The sequence below is a fragment of the Anser anser genome, assembly GCF_964211835.1.
Source record: "Anser anser genome assembly, chromosome: 1".
Taxonomy (NCBI): Eukaryota; Metazoa; Chordata; class Aves; order Anseriformes; family Anatidae; genus Anser; species Anser anser.
The window spans coordinates 145,784,597-145,809,725 of NC_139720.1; the positions used below are offsets into that span (position 1 = coordinate 145,784,597).

At 39.8% G+C, this 25,129-nt stretch overlaps 1 protein-coding gene across 2 annotated transcripts in view; it reads left to right on the forward strand.

Annotated features, from left to right (window-relative positions):
• The first annotated feature begins 2,444 nt into the window (after nucleotides 1-2,444).
• The window catches only part of LOC310892154 (E3 SUMO-protein ligase RanBP2-like), a 42,080-nt gene continuing 19,395 nt past the window's right edge, over nucleotides 2,445-25,129 (forward strand). Inside the window, exons 1-21 of one of the 2 annotated variants that reach the window (XM_083819530.1) lie at nucleotides 2,445-2,754; nucleotides 4,857-4,924; nucleotides 5,427-5,538; nucleotides 6,520-6,672; nucleotides 7,533-7,763; nucleotides 8,138-8,283; nucleotides 9,596-9,788; nucleotides 10,333-10,423; nucleotides 11,291-11,500; nucleotides 12,795-12,973; nucleotides 13,072-13,247; nucleotides 13,528-13,651; nucleotides 13,998-14,159; nucleotides 14,555-14,692; nucleotides 14,789-14,935; nucleotides 15,381-15,563; nucleotides 15,650-15,733; nucleotides 16,240-16,375; nucleotides 16,537-16,634; nucleotides 17,178-20,238; nucleotides 24,700-24,864. In XM_083819530.1, the coding sequence (XP_083675656.1) occupies nucleotides 2,680-2,754; nucleotides 4,857-4,924; nucleotides 5,427-5,538; nucleotides 6,520-6,672; nucleotides 7,533-7,763; nucleotides 8,138-8,283; nucleotides 9,596-9,788; nucleotides 10,333-10,423; nucleotides 11,291-11,500; nucleotides 12,795-12,973; nucleotides 13,072-13,247; nucleotides 13,528-13,651; nucleotides 13,998-14,159; nucleotides 14,555-14,692; nucleotides 14,789-14,935; nucleotides 15,381-15,563; nucleotides 15,650-15,733; nucleotides 16,240-16,375; nucleotides 16,537-16,634; nucleotides 17,178-20,238; nucleotides 24,700-24,864 (5,932 nt within the window). In that variant the 5' untranslated portion in view covers nucleotides 2,445-2,679. The remainder of the gene's footprint in view (nucleotides 2,755-4,856; nucleotides 4,925-5,426; nucleotides 5,539-6,519; nucleotides 6,673-7,532; nucleotides 7,764-8,137; nucleotides 8,284-9,595; nucleotides 9,789-10,332; nucleotides 10,424-11,290; nucleotides 11,501-12,794; nucleotides 12,974-13,071; nucleotides 13,248-13,527; nucleotides 13,652-13,997; nucleotides 14,160-14,554; nucleotides 14,693-14,788; nucleotides 14,936-15,380; nucleotides 15,564-15,649; nucleotides 15,734-16,239; nucleotides 16,376-16,536; nucleotides 16,635-17,177; nucleotides 20,239-24,699; nucleotides 24,865-25,129) is intronic. The other variant, XM_083819529.1, reaches the window with a different exon arrangement.

The following is a 25,129-nucleotide window of genomic DNA, read 5'->3' on the forward strand; positions in this document are numbered from 1 at the left end:
CCTAAAGAAAATACCTTGTCTGAGTTTAAAATGCATACCTTCCTACCACATTTTTCTCTCCTGTTTTCAATGTAATGCGGCTTTCACCTCAAACCTACAGTTTAGTGCTAGGTAAGGTATTTTTTATTGTTATTATTGTATATATTTATTCAGTACAGTAACAGTTCAGTAGCTGAATGCAGTCCTTATTGTGTTCATGACAAGAAGTCCTCTCCCCCCCCAAAAAAAAAGTTTATATAACTAGCCTGATAACACTGTTGGGATTTTGGACTATGCAATGGATCCAGGAGACCACTCTCAGCAATACGTCCTTTAAATTGTAATTCAGTTCTTCTAGTTTTCTCACGCTCCACTGAGAGCATGCACAGCCCTACTGCTCAAAGAGTGCGGTGGAAACAGTCCCTGACCCCGAGAGGCATGGCCTGCCTTGCGTGGTTATATCCACCCAGCACACGGCAGCCTCGTTTGCGCCTCCTGCAGGCTCTGCGGTAACCCTGTGACCTGAAGTCAATGTTTTTTGCTGTTTCCAAGTTCTTGATCATGAAGACTGCGCTCTGGTGCAGTAGCACCAAGGTCGTGGCCTCTGTGTCATTAACACCAGTGTATGTGTTTCAGACCCCACTGTGTAGCACTAAGAGCATGCAAGGGTTCAGGGGTTCAAAGCCTGCTGCGTCACAGAAATATTTCTGAAGGATGGGGCCGCTAGAGGCCAGGTAGTCCAAACCTCTGCTCAAAGCAGGTCTAACTTAAAAGCTGCACCAACACCGAAAGTCTTACCCAGCCAAGTTTTGAGTATCTCCAAGGAAGATCTCACAAGCCTCTGTAGGCAGTATGTCACAGTGTTTAATCACCCTCCAGGTGTTTTTTTTTTTTTTCTTCTATTCTTATTATTGGAGCCCTCTCTCCAGTGGAGGGTTGCCCAAATTCACACTGCTCCCTTGGGAGCTGTCTTTGGAGTGAACTATCATTGAAATAATACCCATGGATTTTGTCATCAAGAGCATTATTAAAAGCAGTGCAAAACAGGGAGGGAGCTAGCAATTAGACAATTAACCTGGACAATTACAGGTCTAGTGCTGAAGCTTACTTCCTGGTCTGTCAGTATTATAAATATTTCACATAGCTGGACGTGCTTTCTTTAAAGAGGCTGAGTTTATTACTGTTTTTTTGAACCTTGACCCCTACTAGGTCTCTCAAAGGAGGCTGTGGGCCTGGGATTTAGGAAGGGATGCCTCAGCTTTGCCCCCTTTTTACTGCATGGGATCAATCATGCATGAGCAAGAGAGATTCCTTTTGAAGCTCCTGCTTAGAATAACAGTAGGGAGCGCTTCAGAAAGCCCAATGGATGTAGCTGTAGGGGGAAGGAGCTGAGCCTAAAGCCTTTCTGCCTCCAGCAGTGGCAAATCCTGAGCTCAGTTCCTACCAAGGTATCAAGATGTGTAGTGAGCCAAGCTGAGTATGGTCTGGTTGCAAGGTTAGCACTAGAGCCGGTCAACTGCTGGCCTGTCTGGTGGGCTACCTTCCTGGTGTTGCAACCACTGGGGACAACGTGGTGCTAATTCCACAGAGATGCCGACCAGCGTCAAGGCACTCGACCTTGTCTGTATGAAGGCAATTTCACACGCCTCCCCATGATGAAAAGCAAAAATTTCCTCCAGTGACTCCCAAGCCAGCTCTCGGATTCTCCTCTGCACCAGCGCTAAGACTTCTAATCCTCAGCCTGGCAGGTGTTGACAAACTGCTTGTAACCCCAGTCATTTAAAAAGCAGAGGGAAAAAAAAACCACGCTAATTCTTCTTATGGAATTAGAGCCAATGTGTAAAGAAATCACCATTAATAGAGCAAATAATAAAAGAGAGGGTTAACTCTGGTTAACTAGGGTTAGGGTGTTAGGTGGCTGCTGCTGATCTCCTTACAGAAACAAGGTGGATACTTGATTTTTCCTGCAAAGATGGTAGGAGTTGTGGAGATGTCGGTAGTGCTTAGGTGTAGCAGGAAACTTGTGTATGTCAATGGGTTGCTAGAGACTGAGAAGGGGATGAATTTTTAATGAAGAGATATTCACAGAGGTATCACACGACTCAGGGACAGCCCAGTGGCCACATTTTGACCAAAGTGACTGGAACTTGCAGAAAAGTGAGCTGGGCACCTCCAGCAAGCGGGCTCCTGCTGGGAATTAAGCCATGGGGCAACTGCCTTACGGCTTAAAAAAAAATAATAATAAAAATAGTTTAAACCTCCTGTCTCAAGCTTTGCAGCCTGCTCATCTTAACAGCTGCTCCCAGCTGATTTCTGAAGGGCCATTTCCAAACTCATTTCCTAACGCCCCGTCACGGAACCCCAACGACCGCCCCCAGCGGCCGGCCGCCAGCCCCGCGCATGCGCTGCAGGCGGGGTGGCCCCACCCAGCGCCCCGCCCCTCACTGTGGCGACAGCTTCTGCGCGTTCACGGGGGGCGGGCGCCGTGGGGCGCGCGGGGGGAAGTTTGCGTAACGCGCGGCGGCTCCTGCGCACCCTCCGCAGGGCGGGCGCCGCAGGGGCGCGCGGGAACGTATGTAGCGTGCGCAGCGTGCGCAGCGTGCCCAAGGTGGGGCGTACGCGCTACGCGGCGGGTGCCCCCGCCGGGAGCGGCGCGGCGCGGAGCAGAGCCCGGCCGGGCTCGGCGCCGCCGCGGCCGCCATGTTGAGGCGCAGCAAGGCCGAGGTGGAGCGCTATGTCGCCACCTTGCAGGCCGCTGCGCCTTCGCTGAGAGAGGTGAGTGAGGCGTCGCCGTTTCCCTTGGCCCGGGGGGGAGAGGCGGCCGGGGCCCCGGTTGGCTTGGCTGAGGGTTGGGGTTGGGGTGGCCGGCTTCGGGGGGGGGGGGGGTTGGGGCTACCCCTGCCCCGCGGCGCTTCACGGACGGGAGGGGGTTTTTAGCAGGGTTTTCCTCGAGGCCGGTGCGAGGGAAAAGGGGTTTCCTCACGGGAAACGTCGCGGGTCTTTCCTCCGGCCGGTGAGCCCTGGGTTTGCTGTAGGAGGAGCCCGCCGGGAGTTACAGAGCCGTTCGGGTTTGTGGGCCCCTGGGTCCTAACTTCCCGGCGTTACTTCCCTTCAGAAACTGAACTCACAGGTAGGCAGCACGCCGCCTTAAACTTTCAGTTTCCTTTACGTGCGGCGCGGTTAATATTTCTGGGCGGCCGCTTCGTGAAGCGGCAGCGTCGAGGGAGGGAGAGCCGGGAGAAAACGGCTCTGCTCTCTGTCACTAGCCGGGCACAGGGGTGAAAAACTCCAAGCGTTCCTATTATAGCTGGAAAATGCTACGCAGGTCTCAGCCGACTGATGCAATTCATGGGGCCCTAATCCTGAAAGATGCCGTTCTGCTGCTCTGAATTGGTTTTATCGCAGAGGCAGAATATTTAGCAGCCTGAATGTGCCCGAGCTAACCATTATACGTTAGGGACTGCATGCAGGGCCTGTGTACACCATCGTTTGTGCCTTTCCCAACAGCAACAAAATTGTCCTGTGACTTTGTTTATTCGACTTGGGTGCTGTTTAGATTAGACGGTGTCAAGTGCATCGCTGCCAGACTCACAGATACTTTTCCACAGTTTTGATATTTCTGGTGGACTCAACAAAAAACATTTCCTCTCCTTTTCTTGTGCTCAAGGCCACTGGATGCATTTAGTTTTGACTTTTGAGCGATGTTTACAACTGACTGTGTCGCACAGTCCACGGTGGAAATAGTTACTGGTTTCCTTGTTGTGTTGATTTCAGAGGGAAGGGTCTTACAAGGCTGCAAGCGTTTATTTTGAGGTTTCTTTTCATCCCTGTATACAAGGTGTCAAGTTTGACTCCACTCTGGCATGTCAGTGCGTCTTTGTGATACCTGAAAATATGGACTGAAGACTAGGAGGCCTGCTTTCATTTAAATTCACTTTTTAAAGTTTTACGTAGATAACTTCAGGGTGGGAGAGGGGTGAAGACTGGCAGTTTGAGTGTGTTTAGAATGTAGACAGTTGTTTAACGTTTTGCACCGTAGACCTAACTACCTCCAGTATTTTGGAGTTCACAAACAAAACCTGCTTTTGATCTGATGTTGGGAGCTCAGATTTTAAATACATGTTATCTAGCTTCTACCTTGAAGTTTTTGCTTGTGACTTTGTAGTTTCATAGCTCATTCCTTTGACTCATTTCCTCCTGCCCGTGCTTCTGCCATCTTGCCCTCTTGCTTGCTCAGTCTTCTGTTTTGCCTTTTTTTTCCACTTTCGTTTCCCTGTTTTATTCCTCCATAAATACCTTTCACCTTTCATCCCCAGAACAAGTGTGTTCAAGTTATCTCAGACTGGTAACATCAGAAATAAATTAATGCATCAATGCATTTTGTATATAAACTGAGAGTAAGTGGGATTTCTTAGTTGAGGAGAAAGCATTGTCTACCTATATTTAAACAGTTGTATGTGACATGTACTAGAGCAGGACTAAATAGCATCTTCTTGTTTAGTCTATCAGATTTAGGGATTCGTTTTGCAACCTTGTTACATTGGGGAAAAAAAAACTGTACGTTAAATGTAGCTGACTCCATTCTTCTACACTCTTTAGTCAGAAGTGTTTATGAGCTGTTACAAGTATTAAGGCTTGTTGCTTGCTTCACCAGTAACCTCAATTTCACGTTAGTAGCCTTCGCCGGTTACTGGAAAAACATTGTTTTCCAAATCCCACATCTTTCAAAAACAAAGCTTTGGATATGAGGAACGGACTGGAGCTGATAACTAGTTATCAAATTCAGTCTCTCAAAAGTATTAGAAGGGTCTTCCTATTCAATTACTTTGAAAGTGTTGTACGTCTAAAATGTGCTTGTCGTGTGTTTTCCCCTTCAGAAATCGTTGAAAGGATTCCTTTTTGCTAAGCTGTATTTTGACGTCAAAGAGTATGATCTTGCTAAAAGGTAACACACGTTGATGTATGCTGTTATTCTGTTCTCTAAAGCATAATAGAAAAGCTAAATGAATATGAAGTAGACTGGAGAAATCAAGATCACTATCATGCTGCTTTAAGGTAGCAGTAGACATGGGTATCAGATGCTGTTTAAATCTTTATAAAACAGCAACTTAGATAAATATCTATGTGATATTGAAAAACTTACCGTTTGAAATGGCTTTTATTCCACTGTATTATGAAGTTATTACAGTTTCTGTGAAGTTATTACAGTTAGAGTTTCTTTTTTTAATAAACACCAATACTTGCTGGCAAATAAGTAGCATCTGTACATGTAAAAATAATGTTGTTCTGTACTTTAAGGTCCAGACCAGGTATCTAGAACCAACCATGACTGCATTTCCTGTGTCACATGTTAAATTCCTGCTTCAGTTCTATGGAGGCTGGGGGGGAGGACAGAGAGACTCATATTATTGAGGAATATTGATCCTTTTTTTTTTCCTGTTCTGTAGGTACATGTATACATACCTCAGTGTGCAAGAGAGAGATCCGAAAGCACACAGATTTCTTGGACAAATTTATGAAGCTGAGGGCAACACTGAAAAGGCTTTTGGATGTTACAAGGTAAACACTCCACTGACCTCCAATGTCCTGCTTTAATCCATTGCAAAGGGACTTTTAAAATCATGCAGTTCTGGACATTTCTTAAATGCATAAAAGAAAACATATTTGTGGAAAAAGTGTAATATGTATGCTTTCCGTTGCCAAATGCGTATATGATGTACTGCAGAGGGGATTCTTCATTTGACATGATTTGCTTCAGCAGTATTTTTTTTAAGTTGATTCTTTTGTGACCTAGACTGGGTCTTCGTGCTACCTGCTATTAAATTCTTTCCATATCGTACGTTGCCCTTTGGACTAAGGATCTGTGACTGCTGTCGAATTCCCTAGCAGGGGCTCTGATGACAGCAGTAATCTAGTTGCTACTGGAAGACTAGACCTAGGGTGTTTTCTAGTTGTTTGTATTTATTGCTTTTTTTTGGGTTTTGTTTGGGTTTGGGGGCGGGGGGGGGGAGTGAGATGGGGCAGGGCAAACATAATTTACATTTATATGCTTGCCCAATGAGAAATTCACCATCAGAATGCCTTTGTTCAGGTTTTAGGGAGGGAGAGGATGTGCTCAACAGTTTTGCTGCCAATACATCCCAGCTTGTCTTAGTGTGTGACTTAATTATATCTTTCTTCAAAAGTGTCCATATGGAGTTAGACTAAAGGTACTTAAGAGTCCAGCTGCCTGCGTATAGCTGGTGGTAGGGGCAGAATAGCTGGCTTTTGCATTTTTGCTCTTCTAAATCTTTTCTTTTCTGAATTTTTGCTCTTTTGAGTTGCAGCAGATGTATCTGGGTGCTGTAAACTAGTGATAAGTTTAGAAACTGAGGTCTTTCTTAATGTATTCAGAAAGTATTTACTAATAGATCTGTCTAATTTGAATACCTGTGTCTTTTCAACGAGTGGTGTAATTCTTTCCTGTTCTGTGTGGATTGCAAGATCAAGTTACCTTTTTTTCCTGACTTTTTTTCCGTGTGTGTGCGTGGGGAAAACTAGCGCTCTGTGGATTTGAACCCAGCACAGAAAGATCTAGTGCTGAAGATAGCGGAGTTACTGTGCAATAATGACATCACTGATGAAAGAACAAAATACTGGGTTGAAAAAGCTGCTAAGGTGTTTCCTGGAAGCCCTGCTGTTTACAAGTTGAAGGTAAATGCCAATTTCCAACCTCTGTTCTGTGACTTAAAGAAGCTTCTAGTATCTGACTGGAGCACTTTTCCCGTGTCATCTCATGTAAAACTTCCTGGCTAAATTATTTTAGAATCTTGAGTATTAAATCTAATGGAATTAATATTCTTTAGATTTAATTCTTCTAGAATTTATTCTTCTATTTAAAGAAATGTTAATTTCTTTGCTGTTTGACACTTCTGTCTAGCTTTCAAGAAAACTGCAGCTGCAGGCTCTCATACGCTTCTCAAGGTTTCAGGGTTGACAGTCTTCAAAAATGCAGGGAAATCATGTTAGTAGTCACATCCAAAAAGTTAAGACTAGGTAGGCAGTTCTCTATTTATTGTGTGACTGGCAGGAAGGTGGCAGGCCTGAGAACTCAGACTTCCTTGCTCTCTACGCTGCTTTTTTGTTTTTTTAATTTGGATTAAAAACAGCATAAAGTAAGGAACGCTCTAATTCTCAATTACTGTGTAAATGCCTTCAGTCACACAATCTCACTTTTGCACAGGTATTAGTTTTGTGTAGCACAGCAGCAATGACACCTAGTCTTAAGATGCTTGTTTCAGACAGGCTATTCTGTGTCAGGGTATGCTGTCTTTGAAGCAAATGGTTTCACAAGCTGAACATACCATCCATAAGAGGCAAATTGTTGTGTTTTTTTTGTATTTTAAATGTTTGAGTATTTCTTCAAACTTTGTAATAACTGGAAGCTTTTCAGCTTTAATAGTTTAAGTAATGTAGTCTGTGTGGTGGAGGCAAGAGAATTGTCTCTTAATGCAGTTGTTGAAAAGGCCCACATGCAAGACGAAATATTAACGTGTTGCCTTCATGTTCAATAGGAGCAGTTGCTGGATTGTAAAGGTGAAGATGGATGGAATCAACTTTTTGACCTTATTCAAGCAGAGCTCTATGCAAGACCAGATGATATCTACGTTAACATCAGACTTGTTGCACTGTACCGCTCAAATAATAGGCTGAGAGACGCTGTTTTCCATTGTCAGGAGGCAAAGAAGAAAATACCTTTGCAGTCGAGCTTGGAATGGTGCTCCTGTGTCATAGAGACATTTGAGGTGTGTAATCATATTTTGATATTGTGATAATCTTCCATATCATTTAAACTAGCTTGTGTCTCTTAGTTCATTACACTGACAGCTATTTCTCAAGTGATTTAACTCCTTCAAATGCAAATTAGTGAAACCACTCAAATTACAAAGTACTTCCTTGGAGTTTCCTTCCTAGAGTTAAATGTTACAGAGTTGTTTAGTTTCTAATTTCAGGGACCAAACTGTTCAGGCAAATAGTTCCCTGGAATTTTGCTGTTGGTGAATGTCTCAGTAGTGGAAATAGATTATGCAGTAAATGATAGTGATTTGTTTTGGAGAAGTACTGTCTTTGCCTTTATGGAAGGATGACTGTTCCTTATCCTCTGAACCTTCTTCTTTAGGAATATCTGGAATCTGTACAAGACTTGGAGTCTGATAAAAGTAATTGGAGAACTATCAAGAAAGACTATCTGCTGGCCTATTGCAGCTTTCTTAAAGTGATGCTATCTTCTAGAGATGTTCAAGAATGCAGAGGCGCACTCAAAAGGTATAGTTTTACCTTTTCTGTATTTAAAGCAAAACAAAAAAACCTCTATGAATTGCATGTATTTTTCTAGGTCACAGAACATCTACCAGGCTTCAATTTCACTGTGTAACCAGTTTGTGGATGGGAGAGGAGACTCTCTGTTTTAGAATAAAGAAAGGTTCCTAATAGGCTTGAGCCCCAAGCTATAAGCCTTGTTTGAGTAGTCAGCACATAACCATGGGGAAGACCCAATATTATCTTGGGTCAATTACCTTTTTGCCATTCAGTAAGAGAATGTTCTGTACCTCAGCAACTATCTCATTAAAATTTCCCAGATGCTTGTATATCAGCTTTGTCCTGGTCAAGTTAACACAACACATGTTGAAATAATGAAGAATTTTAGGCATATAATATAATTGGAAGGGAGGAAGCTGCCTGCAGTAAGAACATTCACCTTCAGAGAAAACTGGATAGTGTTTCAGGGCTAGCTGGTTTCAAGGCGTACCATCTGTGTCACAGCTGAAGTAGTACAAAACAATGTTTGTAGCCAATTTGTTGGTGAAGAGCCATGTTCCCTTAGATCTACCTTCTCTTCTTTCTTTTACCTTCTCTGGAGATATTCAAGACCCATCTGGACGCCTACCTGTGCAATTTGCTTGAGGGAACCTGCTTTGGCAGGGGGGTTGGGCTCAATGATCTCTCGGGGTCCCTTCCAACCCCTACAATTCTGTGATTCCCTTTGTCACTAACTTCTATTGACATAGCTTTGTTTCTCGCTTAAGTGACGATTGTTACCTTTTTTAAAACAATGTTCTTCAGTCTGCTCTTCTTGAATGAGTATATGAAGCAATACAGGCAATGGTTGAGGAATAGGTAATGTCCAAATATGTCCCCCCCCGAACATTGACCATAAACGTGTGGTTGTTCTTCTAACATTTCGTTAGAGTCCTTCAGGGTACCTAGATCTGAAGCACTTCTAGATCATGGCAACGCTAACAGCTATTATAGTTTTGTCAGGTTACTGAAAGTGTTGACTGTTTATTGGAAAGCCACTCCTGAGTGGAGACTATTTACTGGCCTGCAGCTATTCAGATTGCTGCGGTACCTCTTATTTGGAAGAACCAGTCTAACTGTATTTTGGTCTGTCCTTTTGGTAAGTGAAGTGAATTTTACTTCAATAAACAAAGTTGAGAGCTTTGGGAGTTTGAGACGGTTATTCTGCCTTCTAGTTGACTCATCAAGTTACTTGATTCACAGTTAAATAACGTTGTCCCCAAACGTGCTATAGCTTTTACCAGGACTTTGCTCAGAATGAGTCTTTTCTACATTTTAGTCTTGATGGTGTGCTTCACTCAGTGAAAACCTATGTGAGTGGGACTGACGAGTTGTCTCATACCTTCATCGAAGTGAAAGGACAGTTATACATGCATGCTGGAACTTTGCTACTGAAAATGGCTCAGCACAGTGAGGCACAGTGGAAAGAGGCGTGTGAACTGGCAGCACTGTGTTACATGATAAGTTTCCAGGTAAGTTGTTTTTCAGTGTATGCCTTTAGTTGATGCAGTTCTTGGAATGCTCTGTTAAACATTTGTATTCTGAAAATTAACTAGTGTTTGTAAGACTCCCTCCTCACCAAATCTTATTATTCCACAATTCTTTAAAAGATTTCAAATGGCATCACTAGAATAAAAGTGTATCATCAACTGCTTTTCTTGTCAAAAGTAAATTGACTCTTAAAGGCTAATGAGTGTATTTCCCACAGTCTGTTCTTTTCTGCAATACAGCTGAAAACATAATGAATAGTAAATTTATTGGTGTAGGGAGGGAAGAGGATGAACTGAGTAACTCCCTTATTCTTGCGTAGACAGCAGAACTAAAAAGGTGTGCTATTGTGTGCTATTTGCAAAAGATACAGTTGCCCACCTCATATTTTTCAAGGGATGTGTTATATAGTACCTTCAGAATTGATGCTCTTTTTCTTAAGTTTTCTTGTGCTTGTTTCCTAATTTTTGAGACTAATTTAAGTGATCTGCTTTGTATAGTAAAGAAGCTATAACAATTCTTCACCAGGTTCCTAAACCAAAGTCAAACCTAATAAAAGAGGAGCATACTGGACAAGATACCCTGGAAATGTTGGCCTGTGATCGGAAAAGCCAGTCTGGTAATGAAAAATAATTAAAATCCCTTAGTTACGTTTCAGTCTTATGAATAGCTACTTTAAGAATCAAGTAACTCTTGTTAAAGAATACACTTTGTGTCTTGAAATGCAATAATACTCTCTGGATTCTGACTCCATATGAAATGCAAAACAGTAGTTTGATCCTGACATCTAATGTTTTCTTCCTCCTCTTCAGCATGGTGGTAGACTTCATTCTTTCTTTTCAAGTGAGCTTTTTCTTCTTTTTATCTCAAGGACACTGAGGTAGAATTGAACTTTTTAGCATTTCCTAATCTGAAAATGCTTTCTGCCTGCTGATTCTATTTTACAAGTTTACAAGTATTGTTAGCCCAAGCATAAAATACTATTGTTGCTCCATCCTTTCCATTCCCTTATTTGTTCATCAGGTTTGCTGTTTCTGTTGCTAAGCTTAGGCAGGCTTTCAATCTACATGCTCTATAGCCCCTAGATGAAAACAAACAAGAAAAAACAACAGAACAGTAAACATCAGGTTGAATTGTTCCAGAATGGATTTTGATAAGATCAACTCCAACTTGTATTACAGCTGCTTATTTTTGAATACAGTTGCAATGCCCCTAGAACAATAATTTAAAAAAAAAAAGTCTTTGTAAATCCAGTTGTCCAGGAAAACAAATGCCTTGGGACTGGTGTCACTAAAGGCTTGGAAAGCCTATGTGCTGAAACACTGACCTAATTACAGGGAGAATATAACTTACCAATTTGTGGGTTTCATAAGGGGAAATCTTGATTCTCAGCCTTCCGTAGCAAGAACAGCCCACTGTATCAAATACTACTTTCCTTGATTAAGTTCACTGTTTATCTATGTGAAGTGATATTTTTGTCTTCTAGGTCATATGCTGCTGAAATTGAGCCATGGCAAAGAAGACTTCCTGAAAGAGGTTGTGGAATCTTTTGCAAACAAAAGCGGTTCATCTGTGCTGTTTGGTTGTCTCTTTGAGAATGGAGCTTCCAGAGAGAGGTCTTTCCTTGGTACGGATGATATTGGAAATGTCAGTATGCAAGCACCAGTGCAAGAGGAACTTCATAAATACGATCTTGGTAAGAGGTGTTACTTTCTGAAACTCAGCATAAACATGACTGTCTGTACCAGAGAGTCTTCTAGAAATACTTCATATTGCAGTAAGAGACAGCCATACTAGCTGTTCAGTGTTGCCCTAATTACTCCAAAAGAGTGATACGTAAGGAGTTTCAATTTATGCTGTAACATGTTGCTGAGAAGCAGTATTGTTATGCCTGGTTCTTAAGAATTTGTCACATACTTCCCTACTTCTATCCTTTCTGTGTTTTCTAGTCTGTTCTGATCCATTTTCATTTGCTGCTGCCTGTTTAGTTCTTTGTGTTTGTACATCGATAAGTGTCAATGGGAAGGCAGGTCTCTCTTCCTATGTAACCTATGAATACAGGTTACGGGCACAAAAATAAGGTAACTTTAGGAAGAATTGCAAACTAGTAAAAACTTCTTATTTTTGAACTTGACTTGATGATGAAGTCTGGCTTTGAATTTTGGTGTAACAAGGTTAGAGTACTAGTAGTTTTTTTACCTAGCTGATAATTTTTAGAAACTTTTAGGCTGTTAAATCTTTTCTGTGTACTACCTAACTCTCTGTTAAGTAATTTTAGACAATAAGGCTTACAGTCCTTTATCTTAAATAGCTAAAATAAAGCTTATACTACCACAACCTCTCATAAGCAGTTTATTTGTAGTGTTTTTTGTTATGTATTTTAAAACAACGAAGGTCTGTGCATGTTGCATGCAGGCTAAAGATTTTCCCTGTTAAAGAAATAAGTGCAAAAACATAATTGCAAAAAAAAGTCTGGCTTTAAGTTAGAAATTAAGTGTTCAAGCTATTTTAACATTTAACATTGCTGAAGATAGAGATTTCACGAGCATTACAGAACTAGAAAAGCTGCAGTACTTCTGTTTAATGCATTAGTTTAACCTGCTGCCTCAAAATGAAGAGTTTAAAATTTAAAATTCTTATGTACTTCAGTGGAAATGTTATCTCCATTCTTTGCTTTGACAGAAAAGCTAAAGTATTAATACATTTGGCTTGTGCACTCCTATGAAGTAGATGCTGCTTCTTCGAAAGCTATTTATATAATATAAATAGATGCCAAAATCACTTCAAGAATGCTACATCTTACTTTTAAAATGCTTATTTCCAACTTAGATGGAGGCAAAAAGATGGGAAGAGATTGCTAGGAAGCTCCTTCAGTGTGATATATATACTAAAACTCTACTTTTCATATAACGAAACCCGGCTTCGATCAGATGTTAGTCTTCCTAACTAGGATGCAGATATTAACTTCCTACAACTTTGTTTTTGCATAGGTGCTGTTCGAATGCACCGTGGTAGTCTCCAGCACCTCGTGTGGCTTTGTTTGCAGTGGATCTTAATGTCAGTGTTACCCCCAGTGCGCAGATGGCTAAAACAACTTTTTCACTTGCCCCAAGAAACATCAAGACTAGAGACAGATGCTCCTGAATCCATTTGCCTGTTAGACCTTGAAGTAAGTAAATTTTCCATGTTCTTAAATGTACTATACAATTTAAGAGTTTTGGTATCTAATACTTTTTATTTATTTATCTTTTATTTTTACAAAAACAGGTATTTCTGCTTGGAGTGGTATTCACTAGCAACTTAGAATTGCAAGAGAAGTTTAACGCTCACTACAGTGCACATCAGCCTCAGTTCTTACCATTGGCAGTGTGCAAGCAGCTCTATACTGAAAAGCAAAGAGCCTGGTGGGATGCCGTTCGTACTATTACGCACAGAAAAATAATGTAAGGCTTTTTAAGTTTGGAAATATTCGAAACGAGTTTTTAGTAGCTTCTGCAAGGGTGTCATGAATTGATCCCCATAGATTGTGTGTAAAATTCATTTTTCTTGATGTATTTTGGACATTGAAGTCTTACTGCTGGAGGGGCTTGAGACACTTAAGAACTTTCTAAAAATGGGGTTTTCATTTCTAATAATGCATTTTTAAGCTAGATGTAGGTTAGGACTAAAAAAGATGAAAAAAAAAAAGAATACTAACTGTGGAATATTTCTTCTGATATGTAGGCCAGAAACATCAGTAAAACCGAGGCTTGTAGTACAGCATGGAATAAGTACTCTGCGAGCACTGGATAAACATGGCCTTCAACCTGCCTTAATTATATACTGGGCAAAAACACTGCAAAAAACCGTAAGCTAAAATTATTTTAAAATATGTATAATCTGATGTTTTTTCTCTTATTTTGTGAACTAAACAGTAGATAAAATCAGATGAGAGAACTGTGGTTAATTTTGCCAGATAAGTTACTTGCTATAGTCGCCCTAGTGAGTTCTCTATCCCTCACTACTCTCTTAATGCTACTTTTAACTGTAGTGGTATTTTCTACCTGTATGTTACATAGCTCTGTAGAGAGGTCGCCTGAGGTTTGTCACAAGTATTAGAGAAGATACTAATTGCTTCAGAGAACAATATGTATGAATAGCAGTGGGTTTGAATTTGTTGAGATGACCTGCTTTTATTCCCTTTTCTTCAACAGGGTATTAGCCTTAACTCCTTTTATGACCAGAAGGAATACATTGGACGAAGTGTTTACTACTGGAAGAGAGTCTTGATTATGCTGGAAGTAGTCAAAAAGAAGAGAAGTATTCCTGAACCTACTGATCCTCTCTTCAAACATTTCCGTAGACTTGACATCCAGGTACAGATTGATTAATCTAAAATTGAAGTAAGAGGGATTATATCACAAAAATTTATTGTGTGTGTGTATGTTGGTTGGGGTTTTCTTGCATTCTACGGCTCTATGGTGTTACTAATATAATATCATTAACAGTGATACTTGGTAGTAACTGCATGTCTGATTAAAGGCAGGGGAATCTCTCCTTATAACTTTATTTTTAATTTTAAAACTCTATTTGATTGGAAGACACTGAACTCCCTTACTACCAACTTTCTTTAAAAAGTGTTTTCCTTGTATTACAGGAATAAAAAATTAGTAATATCATTAACCTCCGCCTGCCTGATTATTTAGTGGCGTTCACATGCACTTTCTGTTCCAAGTATCGAGTTAAGTATGACTCGTCTTTTGCTTTGTAGGTCTCGCAGGTTACAGTCTATGAAGAAGAGGCACGTATAGCATTTGCAACATTGGATGCAGTTGATGGCAGAACTGATGATGCTTTGTTAGCATTTGAAGCTATTAAGAATGTCGTTTCATACTGGAATCTTGCTATAGTAAGTTCATAAATTTCATTACCCGCAAATGCGTTTTCTTCACTTGTTTTCTTCACTTGCATTCTGACTGATTCTAATTAATGTGCATATTGTTAGATCTTCCAAAGAAAGGCAGAGGAGATTGAGAATGATGCCATGATGCTAGAAGAACAAGAAGAACACAAAGTCTATCTTTTTAAAAGCAAGCATTATCTAATGAAGATCTTAGACGAAAGCTCCTCTGATGTGTCAGTAACTGAGAAAGTAAGTAATTCTTGCTTAAAAGCTTGTTTCGAGAGATGCATTGGTTTATGTTACTATTTTAAAATGAAACCATTTGCATTCAAGTCAGATTTTTTAGACCAGACTTTACTTAAAGGCAAGCTAAACTTATTTTTTCCCACATGACAAATAACCTGCATAACTCTAGTGGGCTAGTACATTCTGGGAAACTTCTGTAAGATACCAGATCGTGCAGTGTTCTGACTACTCTGTGGTTGACAGCTTCTTTGCCAACAAATAGCTTTTGCCCATTATTTTCTTACAGAGGTTAACAGTTTCCAAATAAAATTTAAAGCTTACATGAATTGTTCTCCTACATTAACTTTGATTTGGAGCTTTGCTGAAAAAACAGTATTTCTGATCAGAACGTAGTCTCCTTCTCTGAGGAAGAATGCAATCATGACTTGCATTTCCAATAACTTTCTAGCTGCCGGTATCTGTTGAAACTGTGAGGGAAATGTTGGACGCAGTGATTCAGGAACTCGGAGAGAATGATGAAGAGGCAAGTCTTGCCTTCGGAAATGACCTGTCACCAGCTGTAGATTCAGAAGTGAAATATTCCACTTCACTGTCTAATAACTTCTCTGTCTCACCATCTAAGAGCTACAAGGTACATTAGCCAGTTATTATTTTAGGGAAGTGTTATGTTTGAATAAAAATTCAATAGGTTAAATGAACTTTTCTTCTGCTCCCCAGTTTTCTCCTAAAAATCCCCCTCAGTGGGCAGAAGATCACAGATCTATACTTCAAATGATCTGTCAGCAAGTGGAAGCTTTAAAGGTAAACGACTTTGTAAAGTTAAACAATTTTGTCACCATGTTCAATGCAGATCAGCTCATCTTGTTGTTATAGTAAGGACTCTGATCCTAGCCTAGCAAGCTAACATTAGTTCATGCTACCACATAACTCAATGAAAATATCTTTGTAAACATCTACCTAAAATGAGTGCAAGAGTAAAACTTGTTGCCTAAAAACCCCAATTCAGGACTCAGGCAGGGGTATGGAGGCAACCCTTCCAAGGACTGTGTGTGCAGAAAGAGTTCTGCTATCATCAGCTTGGGTATCATCCAGTTGGTTCTGGGACTTTTATTTCTGGCTTTAGAAAACACTCCCAGCATGCTGTATAGCATGAACAGATCTTGGATTATTCCAACAGCCACCTCTTGATTTTTTTTTCAGAGTTTGAACATGATTGTAATTAGGGTAGGTATCGCTCCTTATGCTTTCTTCTACAAATACCAGTGTTATACACTTACATTCTCTTAATTGAAACACTGTCTTAATAGAATGAGATGCAAAAAATGAAACACAACAATTCCAACTCGAATGTATCATCTCGTTGGCCTGGTGAAATCTATGGAACAGATATTTTGTCAGAGAGCTATCAGAGAGCACAAAATCTTCATGAAGCTCCATTAACAGGTAAGTTGTTGCTGAAATCTTAATTAAACACTTAGCTAAACTGAGGTAGACTCGTTAAAATATTGCAGAAATATTTTAAGGTTCATAACTAAAACTGATCTCGGGAAAATCCATTCAAAACTACAAAAAAGGATATAAACTCTTCTGGTGTTCATTTTCAGTTGCTACTACTGGCCCATCTGTTTACTATAGCCAGTCACCTGCCTATAACTCTCAGTATCTTCTCAGAACTGCTGCGACCAATGTAACACCAACAAAGGTAAGGATGAATGTATCCGTTCAATCTGTTCCTACTGGTCTATAGAAAAGAGTGATTTTGATTCTTGTCTTGAATGACTGCTTGTAGTTGAAAGTTACTGCATTCCACAGATAGCATTTGTTAAAATGGAGGTAGCTGATGGTTGATCTTTCTGCTTTTTCTTTGTAATGTGGGGATCAGGCAGAGCGGCCAGCAAAACTGGTCTGTAAATGTGTTAGTGCGTGTCCCCTACTGGGTATGTGTGATGGCACTTAATTTTTTTCCCAAAAGTAGTATAGGAAAGGAGAATTTTGCTTATCAAAAAAAAAGAGCCTCAAAAACACCAAAGAGCCCATTCATATTTTGCTCCTCTTCAGTGCTTGTTTTCAGATGCCATTCAAGATTTAAAATAATCAGTTTAAGGCAATCTCATAAGTTAAAGTCTAAACTAACTTTAAAACACGCACTGTTTTTAAGAGTGCATGTCTGCGTGGGCTCTAGCATAGTAATACCTTGTTCTGTCACCATAACAAGAAAAGTAATTGCCTTCCGCTATTTCTTTAGGCACCTGTCTATGGCATGAACAGACTTGCACCTCAGCAACATATATATGCTTATCAACAAACAATCCATACACCACCTCTGCAAAACACTTCTGCTTGTGTGTTTCCCCAAGACCTATATGGCACATCTTTGCGTTTTGATGGTCCTGGGATCATTTCTCCTCGTGGGGCTGGTGATTACTATAATTACAGTGTTCCACAGGCAAGCACAAATCCACAGCTACCTGGACCTGGCTATTTCACAAAGCCTTCAGTCACACCAACAGCTTTAAAATCTGCAGAATCAAAAATGATAGAATTTCCAAAATCTAAATTTGGACAGCCAGGAACAGTAGAAGGGTCAAAAACACGTCTGCCAACACCAGCACAGTCAAGTCAACCAACAACTTTTAAATTCAACACTAACTTCAAGTCTAATGATGGAGACTTTACCTTTTCTTCTCCTCAAGCTACAACACAGCCTGCTAATGCAGTTTTTAACAGCAGTGAAAGCCTTTTGGGTCTTCTGACATCTGATAAACCTTTACAAGATGATAGATACGCTGAGCAAAAACCAGTTAACAGCCACCCAACTGGTCAAAGAAATGTATTCAACTTCGGTAATAAACATATTTCAGGCATCCCTTTTACAGAAGGCATGGCACAGAATGCACGTAAAAACTTGGCTTTTGAGAGGAGTGATATGTTTAGTTTCCAAGAACCAAGCAAGTCTTTATTTATGACTTCAACTTCTGATTTGGCCAATAAAAGTCATGAAACAGAGGGAGGAAGCACCCTCGGAGATGAGAATGATGATGGTCCTCATTTTGATCCAGTGGTGCCCCTTCCTGACAAGATTGAAGTAAAGACAGGTGAGGAAGATGAAGAAGAATTCTTCTGTAACAGAGCCAAACTGTTCCGTTTTGATGCAGAATCTAAGGAATGGAAAGAAAGGGGTATTGGAAATGTGAAAATACTGAAGCATAAAGTATCTGGCAAATTCCGTCTCTTAATGAGACGGGACCAAGTACTGAAAATCTGTGCAAATCACTACATAAATACTGATATGAAATTAACTCCAAATGCTGGATCGGACAGGTCATTTGTATGGCATGCTTTGGATTATGCAGACGAGTTGCCAAAACCAGAACAGCTTGCAATTCGGTTTAAAACACCAGAGGAAGCAATGCTTTTCAAAAGTAAGTTTGAGGAGTCACAGAACATCCTAAAAACCCTAGGATCAAATGTTGACACATCTGTGGCTCAGACTAGTGAGACTACTGCAAAAGAAACGACAAGTCAGGATATCAAGAAGTCTAATGGATCGACCTCAGGGACCCTGAACTCTGTATTTCAGTTTCCAGAAGATGGAGTGACCAGTGAACCTGGTAACAAAGTCAGTCTTAAATCTGTTCCAACTGCATCTGCCCTTCCAACTTTCTCATTCAGAAAGGAAGCTCAGGAAACCTTTTCTTCTGGTGGGTTTGGACAGTCACTCCTGAAGAAGGATCAATGGGAATGTAAGGTATGCTTAGTTCCAAATGAAGCAACTGCAAAGAATTGTGTATCGTGCCAAAGCCCAAATGCAGATGCGTGGCAAACACATGGCACCCCATCAACTGAATCTGCTCCAAGTTTCAAAGCCACCGGTAACACTGTGCAGGACAAACTTGGATCTGCCTTTGCTAAAAAGGAAGGTCAGTTGGATGGCAGCATCCGTTCTGTGAGAAATGAACCTGTTGCCTCCCAGAATCCAAGCAAAATGAATACAGAAGCATCTCCTCAAGTTTCTTTTAAATTTGTATTAGATGCTCCAAAAACCATTCGAAATGACTTAGGAACTCCTTTTTCTAAAAAAGGTCAGTGGGACTGCTCTGTAGGCCTAGTCCAAAATGAATCCAATGATGAAAACTCTCATTCTTGCCAGAATCCTAAATCACAAAGTCAACCAAATGTGCCTGTGTCTACTGCTCAGGCACTTCCTGCTACCAGCTTCAGTTCTGTTGCTGATGCAACTGCAACTAAGCCACAGAAGAATACATTTGCGGAGCTTTTTGCTAAAAAGGAAGGTCAGTGGGATTGTAATACTTGTTTTGTAAGGAATGAAGGTTCTTCACCAGCCTGTGTAGCTTGTCAAACACCAAATCCATCTGGTAATTCTGTTAGTGATGCTTCATCAACATCTACTTCTGATTTGAAAAGTAAATTATCTGAACCTGCCAAAGGACAACTAGGAACAGGTTTTAAGTGTGATTTCTTAGGAAAAGGCTTTAAGTTAGGTCATGCCGAGCAAGGCAAGACACCAGCATTTACGTTTCAAATTCCTGCTGATTCTGAAGTGAAGTCTGCAAAGGAAGGATTTAACTTTTCCATGTCAGTGCCTCCAAGTGGATTTAAATTTACCATACAGGAACCTAGCAAAAATGCCACTAAGAAAGATGATCCATCCAAAGAGTGTGCAGCTGGCTTCTTAAAAAATGATGATGAAAACTTTGCAGATGGAGAACGGAAAGTCGAGCTTCTAGCTGTGCGATTCAAACAGCAAGACGTGGCAGACTCATTTAAGCAGATTTTTGATGAAGCAAAGAATGCCCAAGAGAAAGGAACACTGATAACACCTCTTTATTCTCGTGCCAATACACCAAAAGAATCTCCATGTGGCAAAAATGCTGTAGCTGTACTGGAAGAAACTACTAGAGAAAGAACCGACCTCAGCCATGGCGATGATACTTCTGAGGTAACTGCAGAGGCCTCAGAGGTGTCGAGCACATCTGAAACGCCGACAAAAACAGTGGTTTCTCCTCCGAAGTTCGTATTCGGATCTGAATCTGTCAAGAGCATTTTCAGTAATGAAAAGTCAAAGACATTCACATTTGGAAATACTTCGGCCACTGGTTCTCTCTTTGGGTTCAGCTTTAATTCTCCAAGAAAAGGCGAAGGCAATATTCCAGCATCGCAGAAGGAAGTAGCTGGACCAAGAAGCTCCAGTGCACTGCAGAAGCCTCAAGACAGCAAGGCATGCAACTTGGCTACTTCGACACATGATGGGCCCGCCAACTTCTCATTTAGAATTGTGGAAAAAGGTGAGCGTCCTTTGAACTAATAATTTTTTTCAGCTATGCAACTTACTAAGCAGTCATCTCTTAATGCTACTCACATAACTTTTTTTGTCTCAATAATATATCTCTTTTTCTTTCCAGCATACTTTCTTCTCTCCCCTTCTTTTGAGGAGGGGGGAGTGAGGGGAGGGGTTGTGGTGGGTTAGCTGCCCAGCAGGGTAAAACCACCACACTAGCATTTTAATGGTATGGTACTTCTCTTTGATTTCATGCACTGCTTCCTACCATTGCAAGACTGTTTAACCAGATGATAGTATATAATTTGCATACTAGTCTCAGATTTATGAAGACAAACTGTTTCTTAACTAAAGTATAATAAAGTGTGGTGGCAGAGATGTTAGCTACAGTTTATTCAGGTGAGTACGGTAAGCTAGTATAGCATTAAACATGAATTTTCCTACTGTGACACATAACTACAGAATGCTTCCAAAGCATAGGTAAGTGTGTTTTCCCCTCTTTAAAAGTACAGTTAAACACTTACATCCAAACAATTTATTTTTTAGGATTTAATTTTAGCCTTTTTAAATCTAATCCAATGGCCTTTTGGACAAGCACACCTTCCTTGCAACCTGACAGTAAAGGTATTTACACGCTGCACTGAATGTGTGATAAAAACACTTTAGCAGGCATGGACAGTAACCCAACTGTAGCACAGCAGTTGGCTTAGTAATCCTTACAATTAACATGCGTGCTGGAAGAGAGTACTTAAAATTCTGTGTCTGACTACTGTATTTGTCAGGTAAGAGAATGCCTTTGATGTGTGAGCACGATGGATGGTCTTTTTTTATGCTTTTGGCTGTTGTTTGCCTTACTTTTTAAGGGTATTTAGAAACCTGCCTTGCACTTCACAGTCTTACTGAACACACACACGCTGCATCTATAAAATTCTCTTTTAGCAAAGGAATTATATTCTTTTTTTTATTTTTAAAGTGTGACTCTCTTCCCACCTGAGGTCTTCCACTTCAGTGAAATATGCTTGAAGATTTCTAGACATGTTAACTAGTAAAACTTAAAATATATTCAAGTTATGTGCTGGAAATGCTTAATTCAGTTTCCTTATTATCAATGTTAACTTCTGCAATTTTAAAAACAAGGCGTAGGCAGAGATGAGAGAGCCAAATTTAGCTACTGTTTACATGTACGTGCTTCATGTATAATACGAAGTCCACCTTAGCTAGCCAAAAAGCTTTTGCTGATGTAACCATCTTGTTTACATGCAGAACCCTTAACCAAAATTACACCTTACAGCTTGATTGTGTCATCATAAGATGTTAAAAACAGTACTTCTCCTAAGTTAGGCTTGCTGGAAGCATACTCAAGCTAGTGCAGTTATGCAAGAGCAGTTTAATTTTCAAAAACAAATTTTTATTGTAGCTTGCACAAGATAGTCTTCTAAAGTTAGTGTCTTAGACTGTTAAAAACTGTCAAAGTCATTTCAAACACCGTTTTTCCAGCTTAGTATTTCTAGAGAAGCTATTCTTATTCAAACGCTGAACTCATGTCCACCTTCTGCATATCTGATTGAGAGTCAAATGTTCTGTGTTTTTAGGCATCCACGAGTCTATTAATAATTTGATTTCATTTTCATCATTGAATGTCCATAAAATAAAGTGAATTAGCATTCTGAGCTAATGCATAAATGCAAGAACTCTTGCTGCCTTGAATTCATTTTGTTTTTATATTGGGAACAGGGAAGGTGTTTTAAAGAAATGAAATAAAAAATCATATGCCTTTCTGGTACTTCAGACAGTTCTTCATTTCTGCTTTCCTGATAACTAGGGTATGGTTATATACCTTGCTTTATTTACAGTTGGTGTTACCTTCAGTGTAGGTTTTGGTTTTGGTTTTGAGCTCTGACTGGCTTAATAGCAAATGACTTTAAGTCCTGTCCGAATTAGCTTTTCAAGTCTACATAAATATAATTTGAGTTTCTCATGGGGAACATCTTTCAGGGAATGGTTTCTGAGTTTTGCTAGGGCAATGTTCAAAAGAAATTTAACCTCATAAGTCATTTTCCATTGAGGTGCGAAACAACTAGTTTTTTCTTAGCTTTTTCTTTGGCTCTTCTCATGAGCTTTTCTCAAGTATTTTAACAATTTTAATTCATAGTTAAGTCAATTGCATGTGTTAAGTTTTAAACTTCAGTATTTTTATATTTAGCAGATACTCGCTGATATGTATGGGGGGACAAAACAATTATTGTGACTAGCTAGATATTTACATCTACATGATCTTTATATCAAAGACGAAATAAAAGCAAAAATGTAATACATCAGTGAAACTGCTTCCAACTGTTGTGCGCGGTATTGCTCTTTCTGTTCCTTCCATATACTAACAACTGTGTGGATTTTTTTCCCCGAGTAGAAAGCTGTATCATCCCAAAATCAACAGCCTTTTAGGAATATACTGTATGTGTGCATGGCACTGTTTTCATCGCAGCCTGTGAAAATACATTTAATCTGTTTGCAGCAATTTTAAATAAGCAAAGTTAACTTTCTTGTGGAGAGGCTGAGTAGAAACTGATTTAAGTGATCCCATGAACATCTCGCTCAGTCTTCATATTCTGAGGGCAAATGCACATTGTAATCCTTTCTGTTGCTCAAGTGTTCTGTCACTTCAAGTGGATGTTTGGATTGCTGGGATTGTAATCAGTGTTTGATCAACGTGTGAAGAACTTTACCTGTGTATTGATCTGAACTGACTTCTTGACGTTTGTTTTATTCAGTTTTTATATTTACTCAACCAAAGTGAGACACTTGCTTAACTAATCTGAATGAATAAAGCATGTGCTAGCAGGCAGCATACCTGCCTACCTTTGTAACACAGTACTGCATTTACTTTATACAGGCTCAGAAGAGCTATTGAGATAAGACTGCTGGCTATGAGTTTGAGCTTCTCTCTATGCTATATTAGGAACCTGAAGTGATTGACTCCCCTTGATTAGAAGTTAATCAGCTGGGACAAATGTGGAGCAGGCAACACTGCAAAAGCACTTATAATTGAACTGGGGCTTAGAACTTCGAATGCTGCTTTTATTCTAGTACTACTTAGGTTGCTTTTACTCTGCTGGAAGATACAAATGGGAAAGCTACTTTTAAAAAGCAGCTTTATTTTAATATGTCAGTTGTGCCAGAGTATCGGGGCATGTCTAGGAACACTAAATTTATCTTCTCTCCCTGTCTCTTTTTGCAGAAATGAATGTCAAAATGCTTGAGCAGGAAAATCAGTGTTCCTCAGGAACTGATTAATTCCTAGCTGAAGCTTTAGGTTCCACCTTGACTACGTTGTGCCACAAAGCTGGCGAATATTTTATTATGAAAAGAACAGTGAGCTTTTGAGAGCCCACTTCAAATTCTGCTGACTATCTTAGTGCAGACCTCTAGTGCAGTATGTTATTGTGTTATCAAGTGGGCTGACTTATTAAAGCAATCAAATGATTCTTGGAAACAGATGATATATGGATATTGATGTGCTTATGGGGTAATTCTTATTAATAGTTAACCAATGTGTTTCTCTTAAGCCTTTACTTTGTAAATTACCCCTCTAAACAAAAACAAGTGAAAGGAACTCCACATGTGACCCTTAAACTGATGCATCCTTCCTCTTTGCTTCTATTCTATTATGCATAAAGATGTGAGATTATTAGCTTTAACCTTCGATTATTAGTGTTTATTCAGTGAAAGTGGAATAGGCAATTTGATGTTGAAGGAGAGAGCAGAAGAAATTGTATAATAAAATCAGCAATAGTATTTGTCCTTGCTGGGAAAGCTAGTTAAACTTTACGCTGATAGCAGTATTTTGTTATTCCAGTAACGTGAAGCTATGAGATTACTCTTAAAACACTAAAAGTTTCAGCAGCAGCTGCTATGGTAATTAAGTTGAGATTACTTATGGGAAATTTGAGCTTTTTATTAACTAATTTGAAATAAGTCCTGCTCAGTTGCTATTTAATATTTTCTGGAACTTCAAACACTTGAAGCAATTCAATAGTACATGTTGCTGTAGGTGGCTTTACGTTTTCTTTTTCAGTCCTGCATTTTTCCTCTCCACCTCTCTGGATGACACCTATATGGCTCTTTTTCCATAATCTTATTTCCTTTGGTGTAAGGACATAAATAATCCTTCTAACAATATAAAAATGCAGGTTTGATACTGATCTGAGGCTTGAATTTCAAAGGCAATAGAACAGGTCGTAGTTCGGCATGCAGTTCAGAAATTATTAAGTTCTAGCATGCTTTGTCCTAGCATTCTGTAACTTTAACTGTTGTTTCCTGTGGTTGAATAAAAATATGTAGGCTCCGAATATGTATGTTTCTAACCACCTAAGAATTAAGTCAGCTCTGTAATAATGGCAGTGTTGGACTAATGTTGCTGCCTGTTCTAAACTAATTTAGTTTTAATGCTTTGTTCATTTTCTGTACAAAGCTGAGAAGACAGTGCCAGAAGATGATCTTCCAACTGATGAGGTTATAATTGTTTACGAGTTAACACCTACCCCTGAGCAGAGAGCTCTTGCTGGCTTTCTTAAACTACCTTCAACATTCTTCTGCTATAAGAATAAGCCTGGATACGTGAGTGAGGAGGATGATGGTAAGGAGTGTCAAAATTGATCTTTGTGTTGCCTTTTTGTTGGGAAAGGGTATAATACTATTAAAACCAATAGACGCTCTAATACTAGTTTGGACTGATGGGCGGTAATGTTTGTGTTATCTTCGTTTGTGCCAAAGATGTACATTTGAGTCTTCAGGACAGAACAAGGGAGGGCCAGGAATGACAAAAAGGAATTTGCATTGGTGCTATATGGGTGCTCTGACTCATTGCTAATGTAGTTGGTTAGGTAAGACTACATAAATAT